This window comes from Podarcis muralis, chromosome 11 (assembly GCF_964188315.1).
Source record: "Podarcis muralis chromosome 11, rPodMur119.hap1.1, whole genome shotgun sequence".
Taxonomy (NCBI): domain Eukaryota; kingdom Metazoa; phylum Chordata; class Lepidosauria; order Squamata; family Lacertidae; genus Podarcis; species Podarcis muralis.
This window is the reverse complement of record NC_135665.1, coordinates 17,886,552-17,899,695: the sequence shown is the minus strand read 5'-3', so window position 1 is coordinate 17,899,695 and position 13,144 is coordinate 17,886,552. Positions and strand designations below refer to the sequence as shown.

Sequence of the window (13,144 nt, the reverse complement as noted above, 5' to 3'; positions counted from 1 at the left end):
ACATTCAAAGTGTGATATAAATATTAAGTATAAGTATTACGAATAAGTGTAGCACCTTTCTGACTTATGTACTTATGGGAAAATGAAATTCATGATGTATCTCTCAATTCAAGTGAAAACTAAGCATGTATTTCCTCCCCTACACTGGAATGATATTGGTGTTGGGGGAAATTCATATGAGTAGCAGCCCTGATTCATTGATGACTTATAGCTAGAATGTTCACGGACCTGGAAAACTTGCCAGCAGACACCTGCTTTATCTTTTAAAGGCCTCTACAATCACAATGAGCTACGCGCATCCAGGAAACCAATAAATTACATTCCTTTATTCAGAAAGATGATCTTACAGCTGAAATAGTTTAAATTTAGACATACGGCCAGGCACAGTATACAACTCACCTCAACAACCGTGGTAAAGAGACAGGAACATAGTTTGGCATTTTGAAAAATGTCATGGGCTCAAGATCTACAGTTTATGTAAACCAGCCTGTGTTCTGTCTGGTGTACGTTAATACCATAGCAAATGTGGAGTGATATAAACTTGCTGTGGTAACATTCAGAATGATTAAGCTGTCTCTCTAAACATCTGCATGACCATTGGTGGGTTGCATCAAATATCTTGCTTCCAGCAGTCAGTAAAACAATATGTGATGGGCTTTATGAGCCAAAAGAATTGTTTCCCTCTGCTGAAGTAGGCTGAATATAAAGATACTGGGCCAAGTTCATACCTAGTACAAATCTACCCCCGGGATGAAAATGGTCCATTTTATTCCATGTCTGATGGTCACTTTTAAATTCTTCAATTCTCTATGGTGGTTTATTCAGACATTCCAAGACATTGGAGTTCATTTTTAAATTTCTCTTGGGAGACTGGCTGAAACAGTCTTGTTCCACTTGAAGGGGGACTGTAATCTGAATACGCGAGGAGGTGTAAAGCAAAATTAGTCTGGTGGTCTTTCGAAGGTCTTTGGGGAACGTAAGTCTGTCTAACAAATGCAATGCAAGCATACATATGTCTCAGAGCATTTTGCTTTCTGAGATGTAAGGACTGCCTAAGTGTAAACATAGCATTTTCTTGTCTGCCCAGACCCATTCAAAGGGCTTTATTTATTTATCTTATTTAAAGATACTAATCTTTAATTTCCAAGAGCAGCCATAAAACTTTTCACAGTTTTTGAGAGCAATGTAATATCTAATTGTAGTGCGTTTGCATACAGTGTAGAATACAGAAATGAATTTGAAATTCGGCCAGCCTAGGAAGGAAGCATTTCAAAGTCTTTATGAATGCTATAAGACCTTATCTAATGTAAGGAACTATCTGCCATAGTGGATATAGACCCAATTATTTCCATTGCACATTACAAATTATAAATGCCATTAGAGGAGAATCTTGTTCAATAAGAAATGGTCACGTCAAGGTAATCTGTGATCTTATGATATATCTAGGTTACCAATCACATACGGGAAATGATCCTTAAAAGCGCCTGTCCTTTTTTATTTGCATGGTCTGAATGGTTAAACCTTCTGCTAGAGTAGTTTTCACCCTGAGGAGATGTCTTGAGTTCTTTGTGTCTCCTTTAAGAAAGTAGGTCTGTTCTCTGCCTGATTGCTCTGCCTCAGGAGAAGGCAATGAGAACAATAGCTGTCAGTCACTAAGCAGGCTGAGTGTGTCTGATCATAAAGTAGTTGCTCTGGAATTTTGCCACGATACTATTGTTATCAGAACAACATGAAAATAAAAAGCAGATGCTCTGAGCGCATGTTTAGCAAAATCTTGGTGAACTCCATATGACCTTTTTATGGGTTACTTCTAGTGCTTCCATTTTTATTTTTATTTCTTTATTAAAAAAACCCTTTTATATTTTCTCGTGAAAGGGAGAAAATAGGAGATCTTAGGAGGTACTTACTATTCATATGTAAGCTTTCTGTGAAATAATGGATTTGATATAATACACTTTGACAGTGCACATTGACAGATTATCTATCACCTTAGGGCATAATGGAGCCATATCACTGGATGGAATAACTGCTTTTGGATGTTTTTAATTATAATTGTTTTTAGAATGTTTTAAAGAGTGTGTTTTTGTTTTTGATTGTGGATTTGTTTGCCGCCCTGGTCTCATTCTGGAGGAAGGGCAGGATATTTAATAAATGCAATACATGATAATAATATTTAAGAAGTTTTGAATAGGTTCACAAAAATAATTTCAAATATCCTGTCCTGTGTTGATAAATACAGCCAAATAACTAAAGCAGTAATCAAGATAAAATTTTCACTTATGGGAACATTTATCAAAGTTGTTACAGTTGCAGTGACTTGGTGGGGAATGATGAAACTCATCATTCCCCATGTCATGTGAGCTGCTACCTTTTATAGGATCCAGAACATTTTGAAATGAACAATAAATGGAATGATGCATATAGAACATACTGAAGTTGTATTAAAGTTTCTATTGAGGCCTTGCTAGAGGTTACACTCCAGCAAAAAATATTCACAATACATCAAAAAGTTGAGGGTTTATTTTAATCTCAAAGACTCCAGGGCCCATGCTTAAATCTCTCTCATTTAAACCAGTGAGACTGAAAGCCCCCAACTTTGAATAATTTTTACCAGTATTAGCAATAAAATCTCTAGGGGGGAAGTCAACAAGAAAATACAAAGAAACTAGATTTAAGCTTGTACACAGACATGGGTTCTTATTTCAGTTTTCTTGTTTGGAATATTTCTCTACATTTGCTTTAAAACGATCAGCTTCATTTGGTTAACATTTCCTGCAATAAAGCATGGATTCTCTCTGCATGTGCTTCCAGAGAGGTGTTTATTGTGGGGTTGATAATCCTCATGCATGCAAGTTTTTTGTTGTGTCCACGCGGCATTGCTGCCATCAAAATGTCAGCCCATATTTCCTCTACCCCTTTAGTTTGGATTTCTGGGGAGAATCCAACAAATTTAAAAATCCCTGTTTACGGTATGTCAGTAACCAGTTTGCAGTAATGAACTGGATAAATATTGCAACCCCTCCAACCCTCTTTTTTATACAAGCACCTATACTTGAGGAAAAGTAATGCACAACTCAAAAGCTTACGTTTCCAACGCTGGGAACATTTATCAGTCCAATGAAAAATCGCGTGGCTTTTTAAAAAAAGAAAAAGCAAGCAAATCACTTTTGTGCTGCTAATTTCAAATTGCTGAGTCGTAATAATTTAAGTATTGGGGAATAAGTGGTTCAGGGAGCCGTTGTCACCCTTGCTTTCTGCTTTCCACTCAGCATGTGACAGTTACCACTGGGGACCGCACTGCAGTAGTCGCTGCCAATGCAAAAACGGAGCCTTGTGCAATCCCATCACTGGAGCCTGCCACTGTGCTGCTGGATTCAAGGGATGGCGCTGCGAAGAACACTGTGACCAAGGGACCTATGGAAACGATTGCCACCAGAAATGCCAGTGTCAGAATGGAGCCACTTGTGATCATGTGACTGGAGAATGCAGATGCCCTCCTGGATACACCGGAGCCTTGTATGCAACAGTTGTATTTGTTAGATGTGTGGAATAGCAGCAGATTTAACGATACGCGTCATTTATTGGCGTGGGTGACAAGATGATCCATACTGCATCAGTGAGGGTTAAACAACTTGCTCTTTGCTTATGGTTGGGTTGGGAGTTGAATTTGCCTCTCAGTTCCAGGTCCAACTTGCTAAAACAGAAGATAAAAATTAAGTACAGTTGTACTTTGGAAGTTGAACAGAATCTGTTCTGGAAGTCTGTTTGACTTCCAAAATGTTCGAAAACCAAAGTGCGGCTTCTGATGGGCCACAGGAAGCTCCTGCGGCCCATCAGAAGCCCCGTCGGACGTTCGGCTTCCAAAAATCGTTCAAAAACCGGAACACTCACTTCGGGTTTCGATAGTTTGGGAGCCAAAGCATTCAAGATCCAAGGTACGACTGTAATAGAAATATGGCAAAAACAACAAATCTTAAAGACTGTTGTGTTGTAGATTAAGCTTTCATGATCCGCTGCTTGTAGTGTTGGACTGGGACCAGGGAAGCATGGGTTCAGCTCTTTGCTCAGTGATGACTTTCATTTAATTATATTGAGGCAACCACAATCCTTCTCAGTCTAACCCAGTGGTTCCCAACCTTCTTTTGACCATGCCCCACCTAAGCATCTCTAAAATCCTAATGCCCCCCCCAACATATAATTCGTATTATTCAAAAAATGAACTCATATTCACGTGGTGGAAGCCTAAAAGGCCATTAACTTGGTCTAACTCATTCTCAAATTGCCCCCCCTTAAAAATCAAATTGTCCCCCTGTGTGTGTGTGTGTGTGTGAGGGGTGCCCCACGTTGGGAACCATGGGTCTAACATATCTTACAGGATTATAGTGAGTGGGGGAATGTGTTCTTAGTTCCTTAGAGGAACAGTAGTGCAAAGTATCCTCAGAAGACAAAAAATTAGACAGTTACCAAATAATAGAGAATTGGGATTGCCCATGGTAAATAAGGGTACTTGGAGCATTTGCTGATTTAGTACATACCTTCAGGGGAACCCAGGCTGATAGATAAAAAAAGCTGATTGCCCCAGGCACAAATCCCCGCCCCCCCAGTTTCTCAATGCACATACTAAAAGAAAAAAGGTAAGGTACTGAAAACCAGCTTCTCCTGGGGCACAGAAAGAAGCACTGTACAATTTCTACACCAGCCTTAATATTTTTCATACAATAGGGCTAAAATCCTGCAAACATTACCACAATTAGATAAGGGGGCATTGCAACCCAACTAATAAAATTAGAACTCATTAGAATTTTAACATCGCCCCCCCGACAGTGCAACTCAATTATAAATTGGACCAGGGAAGAAAAATTTGTAAGGAAGTAGACTTATTTCTGCAGTTCTTTAATTGCTAACATAGGGACAATTTACCAGGAATCACGTCTGCGTTCTCCATTGTAAGCTGGGGAGTTGTACTGCTTATGCAGCAAAACTCTTGGTGCAATGTTCCTTTTGTTTTTACGGATTAGTTTTGCATTCTTTAGCTGAAATAAATGTGCAGCCTATTAAAAGCACCAGAGAAATGCCAGTATATTTAAAAGTATCTGTAATATTTAATACGCTTTTCTTTCTTTTTTAGTTGTGAGGATCTCTGTCCTCCTGGTAAACATGGGCCACAGTGTGAAGAAAGATGCCCATGTCAGAATGGTGGAGTATGTCATCATGTTACTGGGGAATGTGCCTGTCCTCCTGGATGGATGGTAAATATACCTTTATAAAAGAGTATAAGCTTCCGTTACTGTGAGCCTCTGGAGAAAAATGTAATTGGAACCACAGCCTAACATCAGGCAAGAAAAGAGGAAATGTGTCAGCACACAATACTATCATAAGGGATCAGAACCAAACCATTGCAAAAACATATGGTAATCGGCATCTACCAATTCGCATGAGCCTAGACAGGAAGAGAAAATGTATGCTTTCTGTCCCACACAAGATGAATCACTTAAAGCTCTACCAAGTCAGTGACTTGTATTTATCTAAATTTCTGTCCTGCTTCTATAGTTGTATGGGAATTCATGTATGCATTTAAATTCTATTGCTCTATCCCGAAGGCTATGGACCACTTATACAAATATTTACAGCTTTACATTTTGTACAGAAGACGAGGACCTAAAGATAATTCCCCTATATACTCCATGAATATCCTCCAAACACTTTGTTGCAATTACAGAAAGCACCTGGCTTTTTGCTTTTTTCTATTTTGGTAGACCTCCACTTAGAGGAAGTTTTTCCAAAGTTTGGAAGCATCTTCCAAGAATGTGTCTCTTTTTGCCTTCCGTTTTGTATTTTATATTTGAAAACATAGTCAGAAGATAGCCACAGAGAGAGAGAGAGAGAGAGAGAGAGAAGTGCTGCAGGAATTCCAGGCTAGATGATGCCCTCTCCGAGATGAAGGCAGCCCTGGTTAGGGAAGTTTTTAATGTTTGGTGTTTTATCACTTTAATAATAATAATAATAATAATAATAATAATAATAATAATAATAATAATACATCTGTTGGGAGCCAGATGGGTGGGGTATAAATAATAATAATAATAATAATAATAATAATAATAATAATAATAATAGTAGTAGTAGTAGTAGTAGTAGTATCCAGCTTCTCCTCTCTGAGTCAGCATGTGGTTTGTTGTCCTCGGTTGTTTCTCCCCACTGTTGTTCAAGCTTTATAGCTGCCATTCCATGAAGCCAACATACTTTTTAGAAAACGTTGATTAGAAGAATAATCTTACATATGCCAGGGGTCTGAGCAAAATCTGTGCAGCAGGGTTTGTTTGTTTTAAAAAAATAAACTTTGACTTTAAAATTTACAGTTGAAAACAAATTTAAAATAAAAAGTTTGATGTAAAAAGTTATCTTTCCCTTTGAAGCATTTTGACTCTAAAGTATCTCCTTGTATTACAATGTATGCCTGAACACAGAAGAGCTATATTTAAAATATCTAAATGTTTACTGTTGCTTAGAAATTAAATCTAGGATTAGATTTATTTTACAGAATGAACATTCCAACAAATTAGCACCCTAACACTTGAGGCAAACGTTTGTTGTGTTGCAAGCTAAAACGGTATCTGGCATTTTTAAGATGTGCACAAGCTGTCTGGTATACGAACATGTTAATCTCCTTGCTTCCTTCAGATCCCCCCTCGTCTTTCCCTCTCGCAGCTGCACTCCCAGGCATAAAACCGAGATTCTGTTTCCAAACAGGGCACAGTCTGTGGTCAGCCTTGTCCTGAAGGGCGTTACGGAAAGAACTGCTCTCAAGAATGCCAGTGTCACAATGGGGGGACATGTGACTCAGCTACAGGGCAGTGTCACTGCAGCCCTGGTTACACAGGCGAACGGTAAGCAGATATAATTTCGCCACTTTGTACCATGGCTACTGAGCAGAAGGGAGAATTCCAATACAGTGGTACCTTGGTTCCTGAACAGCTTAGTAGTCGAACAAATCGGCTCCTGAATGCCGCAAACCCAGAAGCAAGTGTTCCAGTTTGTGAACATTTTTCAGAAGCCGAACATCTGATGCGGCTTCCACTTGAGTGCAGGAAGCTCCAGCAGCCAGTCGGAACCCGAGCCTTCGTTTTCAAACGGTTTCAGGAGTCGAACAGACTCCTGGAACAGATTAAGTTCAGGAACCAAGGTACCACTATACAGTGGTGCAGATTCAGTGGGGATGCTTAGTGGAGATTCCACTTAAATTCTAAGATTCAGTGTGTCCTCAAGAGTTATTCAGTTAACACCTGTTGACTGAATTCCTGTAGTGGATGGGGGGGGGGGCTGATACCACTTATCTGACCTCCTGACTGCAGAGTTGCTGCTTACCAGGAAGGGAGAGTATGATGGCCAAGGGTGTTGGGAGGTTGGCTCTCTGCAGGTGCAGCGGCAGGAGTGGCATATTGGGATGCAGGTGATGCTGAGCCTCTTGGGCTTGCCGATTGGAAGGTCGGTGGATCGAATCCCCGTGACGGGGTGAGATCCCATTGCTTTGTCCCAGCTCCTGCCAACCTAGCAGTTCGAAAGCACACCAGTGCAAGTAGATAAATAGGTACCGCTGTGGCGGGAAGGTAAACGGCATTTCTGTGCGCTCTGGTCTCTGTCACGGTGTTCCATTGCACCAGAAGCAGTTTAGTCATGCTGGCCACATGACCTGGAAACCTGTCTGTGGACAAACGCTGGCTCCCTCGGCCTGAAAGTGAGATGAGCGCCGCAACCTCATAGTTGCCTTTGACTGGCCTTAACCGTCTAGGGGTTCTTTAACTTTACCTATTGGCTCCCACTGTTGCTCCTACTAAACAGCAGTTACTCCTCTGCTGGGAGCTCAGGAAAGTGCAGCCATCCCACTATTGGAGAAAAAAATATATACTCCAGCTACTAGAGATTTCTTTTAATAAAGTATTTTAAAACTGTTGTCCTGGAGAAAGACTGATTACATACTGGCTAATTATGACATCACTGCTCTGCTCCCCCTGCTGTTTCTGAGGAAGCTTGCAGCTCTACAATTACAATTTCACTTACCGTATTTTTCGCTCTATAAGACGGGGAAATGTGTTTGCGTCTTACGGAGCGAATGCAGGCTGCACAGCTATGCCGGAAGCCAGAACAGCAAGAGGGATCTCTGTGCAGTGAGGGGCTGCCCTTCTCCCTCCTTGGGGAAAAGCCTGCAAGCGCTGCACACTCCCTCCACATGGCTCATGAAAGGGAGTGCTGAGCAGAGCCTGGGATGCATACAGGCTCTGCTCAGTGTTCCCTTTAAAGAATATTTTTTCCTTTGCATTCCCCCTCTAAAAACTAGGTACGTCTTATGGTCAGGTTCGTCATATGGATTGAAAAATACGGTATTTTCTGTTTTTATGGCTCATGTCAGGACCCCAAATCCTGGTTAGCAAGTTGAAATCTTTTAGAAGGAAGGAAGATGGGACCTGTTTTCCCCCCTAGCTACGGAACTGGAACTCAGCATGTGTTTCCTTCCTTTTGTGATCAATATGCTGTCGCATTTTGCAGGCCACAAAAATATTGACTTGCAACGTTAGGCCTTTTGAGAATTAGAAGCTTGCAGTCCTTATTTGGATGGGAGATGGAAGCACTCTTCCTTTCCTGACAACTAACATTTAAAATTCAGCAAGGTTTTAGAATTCAAAGCTGACTTCTTGAATTTACAAAGTCTGCTTTTGAAATCTGGTGTTGAATGTATTAAGCTGCTTTAGGTGAATCTGAAGCATTTGGTCCTACATCTGCCTACTCTGACTGGCAGAGGCACAGCAGGTATTCCCCTTGTACCGGAGATCTTTTAACTGAAGATGCTGTCAATAAAATCTAGCAAGAGCTAACTGGGAAATGGGAAGAGCCCCAAAGAGATGAGCGAGACATCATATTTAAAAAAACCCAAACAAACTAAAAGGGAAAAAAGGGATGCTGGAGGGGGGGCCCTGAGTGATGGAGAGCAGAAGGTGGGGAACCCCATCCAGGACATGAGATTCCAAGTTCTGCATGAAATAAGAGGTGATGGAAAATGTGTGGTCTGATGTGTTGCTTGTCTTTCCCATTGCAAGGGGAAACTCATGAGATGGAGACCAAATGAGATGGGAGCATAATGGGACACTTGTCTATGAACTGTGGAAAGATAGTGGTGATGGCTTGATTGAAGCTCTTTTTTTCCTAGCCAGCACACATTTTTAGGCCACCTCATTTTTGGGCACTTCAGTTGCGGCTCAAAGGAAGTATGTAAGAAAAGCCTTGCTAGATTAGACCAAGGACACAGCTAGTCTTGCATCCTGTTTCCTACAGTGGCCAACCAGATGCCAATGGGAAGCCCACAAAAGCAGAAATTGAGCACAAAAACAGCAGCCTCTCCACGTCTGTTCCCAAGCAACCGGCATTATATGCTTCCCCAAGGTTAACAAAACATGACTAACAAAACCAATATGAAACGTCTGGAAAAAGAAATGTCCTCAAACTGATGAATGCAACAACAAAAACCTACTAGAAATATTCAAAACCCTTTTAGAAATATAAATAAACATGAAAAAGTAAAACTAACTTATTTTTTTCCAGCAAACAACCTTGTCAGATGCATGAAACTTAAGGTTATGTATACTCCCCTACCCCAGATACTGGAAGTGAACTTGTCAGGTTGCATCTCGGAGAAAGGTTTATTTTCACAGCCCCATTTGTGAAGGAGGATCTGGTGGCATCTTCCCTTAGCCTCTCTCAGCTAACAGAGTTTTGGTCTTTTGTGTTCCCTGCTTTCTGTGTGACATACCATCAGGAATCACTGTCAGAACTGGAGGGGAGGAAAAATTATGACAACTTCCCCAAGTGGGTTTATTTGCATCCTTGCCAAAGAAGGAACTTTGGCTCTGCTCCTTTTCATGTCAGTAGAACTTGTGCAAGAGACCTTCCCAATGGATTATTCCCTTTGCTACTATGTACTAAGAACTCCCTGTGCTCCCCATTTATGTTTCATCAAATCTTGCATACTGTCTGTGGTGTTTGAAAAGAATGTGTAGCAGCTGGCCTTAACCCTGGCCTCTTTTCCTAACTGTCAATTATCTCCATAACCATTTTTGTGTGTGTTGGAAGGAGCACAGAACATTGGTAGAGGCTTTCTTTCTTAGTTCTTGCTCCAACTGCCACAGGAAATAACACACTATGCAGGTTTATTCATTGTGGATTTGACCCTGAAGTGAAGTGAAGGCACTTGTGTTTCGAGGGTAAAATGACTTCTCGTATGATGGATCCTGTTGGGTTCTTGTGGAAGAAAAATTTGGTTTAAAGTCATGTCTTATATTTCACATGTCAGAATTGTGGTAGAATTTTGGGTTCTAAGAAACAAGCATCTAAAGAAAATTCCCCCTTTCCTCTGAGGTATTATAAGTGCTGCATCTAGGGAGATAACATAATGGGGTGAACTCTCTCCCTTCATGGTAGCTGGAAATAATTGGCTTAGAGCAGGTCAGACTACTTGGCCGTCTAGCTAAGTATTAACTATGACTAGCAGCAACTATCCAAGGTCTTAAGCAGAGGTCTTCTCCATTATATGCATCCTCATCCTTTTAAATGGAGATACCAGGTTTGAAACTGAGACTTTATGCTTGCCAGGTGGTATGTACTACCATAGATTCCAGCGTATAAGATGACTTTTTAACCCCGGAAAATCCTCTAAAAATTCGAGGGTCATCTTATATGCCAGGTATGGGTTTGCTGGGCAGCAGCAGTGGGTGGCGGGCTCCGCTCCGTGCCGGGAGGAAGCCGCCCAGCGAAGCCAGCTTAGCATCGCTGGGCAGCTTTGCCGGGCAGCTTCCTCCCGGTGTGGAACCCGCCACGCACTGCCACTGCCCAGCGAAGCTGCTGCATATAAGACTGGGCGTATAAGTCGACCCCCCAAATTGGCAATTTGGGGGGTCGTCTTATACACCCAGTCGCCCAATACGCCGGAATCTATGGTATATCACTGATGTGCAGTCCCTTTCCAGGAGCTTCCTGCAGCCAATCAGAAACTTTGATTTTTGAACGTTTTGGAAGTCGAACAGACTTCCAGAACGGATTCTGTTTGACTTCCAAGGTATGACTGTACTCATTTCCATGTTATTTGCTTCCAGCAAAAAAATGCATTTGCAAATAATATGGAAATGAATGCTAAACCTGAGCTATATTCCGCTGTAGTTCTGGAAGTGGTTTTTACATTTTGTGAAAGCTCAAACATCATGTGGAGCCCAACAGGGGAATGTCCTGAAAATGTAATAAACTGCAGTGTGAATGCTGCACTATTCTCTCTAGCACACGTGTTTCTGGTCTGAATGATCTATGGTAGCGATAGTGTTGCCTTGCAACAAATGGATCTGAGTTTATATTCTTCTAGCCCTAACTGGTATGAAATAATCTGATTGGGAAGAACAGAGGTGGAATACTGATAAGACTTAAATAGTATCAGAAAGTGACCACAAGGGACTTCATGTGTGGCTATGCATCCCAATCTCTTTGAGAAACACATAGACACAAAACCTGTTAAGGTCTTGGAACTGACCTGTTTGGGCAGTTTTTCATATAAACCAGGCGAGTCCTCATCTCTTCATAGCCTTGGGTGGGTGGGAGAAATCAACTAGAAGAAAACATATACAATGTTCTAGTCAGGACATAGTCATTCTAAAGAAAAAGAAGCTGGCTGTTATTTGAGTGCGGAGATCTGACAAAAGTGGGATCGCTTCATACAAATGGGCTTTAAAAGATTAACCGTTGATTTAAATAGAAACAACAATCTCTTAGCATTTATCCTAGTCTATTATTAAGCAGTCCTTTAGCAGAGATTTGCTTTCTTCCTCTTGACTGTTTATATCTGGTAAAGAACAGTTGTTTTTTCTCTGTTGGTATACTAAGGATTCCACTTCCATCCTTTGTGTTTATGTTATATCATCGAACCATTGACCTGAATCATTTTAAAGGTGTTTGCAGAGGAACCTGCTTCACTCCCTCCTCATTCACATAGAAGTTTTGTACACTAGAGAACCCATCTGGTATTTCTTCAGCAATTATTTTCTCATGTTGTGCATGTTTATATCCTTGTCCCTTTGCACCCAAATTTACTGTGTAAGCAAAAGCTTGGCTTGAAATTTTCTTCCTTTTATTTTTTAGAGTTGTGCATTCCTTTCACAGGAATTTTTACACGCTATACCTTTAAAGCCCCCCCCCCCCCAATAATTGCAGTTTGTTAAGGGTTGCTGTGAATTGTAACTCCGTGGGAGGTAAACTAGAATGCCCAGAATTCTTTGAGGTACAGAATTTACTTTGAATGTGCTTTAAAGGTACAGTGTGGGTGCAGCTATTGCCATTGTGGAAGGAATTAGGAATGGAGATTCCAAATAGAACTTCAAAATATTTTAATAGAAAGTAAAGAACATGTCTCTCTCCCCGACTTTCTCAACAGATGCCAAGATGAATGTCCAGTGGGAACCTTTGGAGTACAATGTGCAGAGACGTGCCAATGCATGAATGGTGGGAAATGCTATCACATTAGTGGTGCATGCCTTTGTGAGCCAGGATACACAGGAGAACGCTGCGAAACAAGACTGTGCTCCGAAGGTGTCTATGGTCTCAAATGTGACAAAAAATGTCCCTGCTATTTGCCAAATACTCACAGGTAAACTTCTAGAACTTTTGGCAGACATTCTTGTTCTATGCTGGTCCAGGCAACTTCAGTAGGCCAAATATAGAGGGAGCTAGACTAAGGTCTTATATAAGGAGATTTCTGTTGCTTCTCTGCAGTATTGAGATGACATTCTTGGTAGCTACTAACCACAGGTCTGAAGCTCCTTGGTTTCTAGTCCAATGTGCCAGTACCTGAAAGGATGGTTAGTTTTCCCATTCATTTCTCAGAAAAGAATAGTGAAGATTGCTTGTAAATAGGAAGTCTTGACTGCCTTTTCTAAGTATCAGTCATCTTTTGCTGCAGTTTTACCAGTTGTGGGCGATAGGTAGAATTAGTTAAGTGGTTGAATCAGGTTGAAACTGGGAATAAATGAAAACACTTTTGTGAGAGAGCAGAAGACAGCTGCTGTTTCAAAAAGGGGAAGGGAGCACAACTATATGCACACAAGCCTGGGCATGC

At 41.1% G+C, this 13,144-nt stretch overlaps 1 protein-coding gene across 1 annotated transcript in view; it reads left to right on the top strand.

Moving 5' to 3' along the window:
• The window catches only part of MEGF10 (multiple EGF like domains 10), a 111,205-nt gene that overhangs the window by 53,981 nt on the left and 44,080 nt on the right, over positions 1-13,144 (top strand). The window contains exons 6-9 of the mRNA XM_028748523.2: positions 3,270-3,516; positions 5,129-5,249; positions 6,751-6,887; positions 12,464-12,676. Coding sequence (XP_028604356.2) covers positions 3,270-3,516; positions 5,129-5,249; positions 6,751-6,887; positions 12,464-12,676 — 718 coding nt within the window. The remainder of the gene's footprint in view (positions 1-3,269; positions 3,517-5,128; positions 5,250-6,750; positions 6,888-12,463; positions 12,677-13,144) is intronic.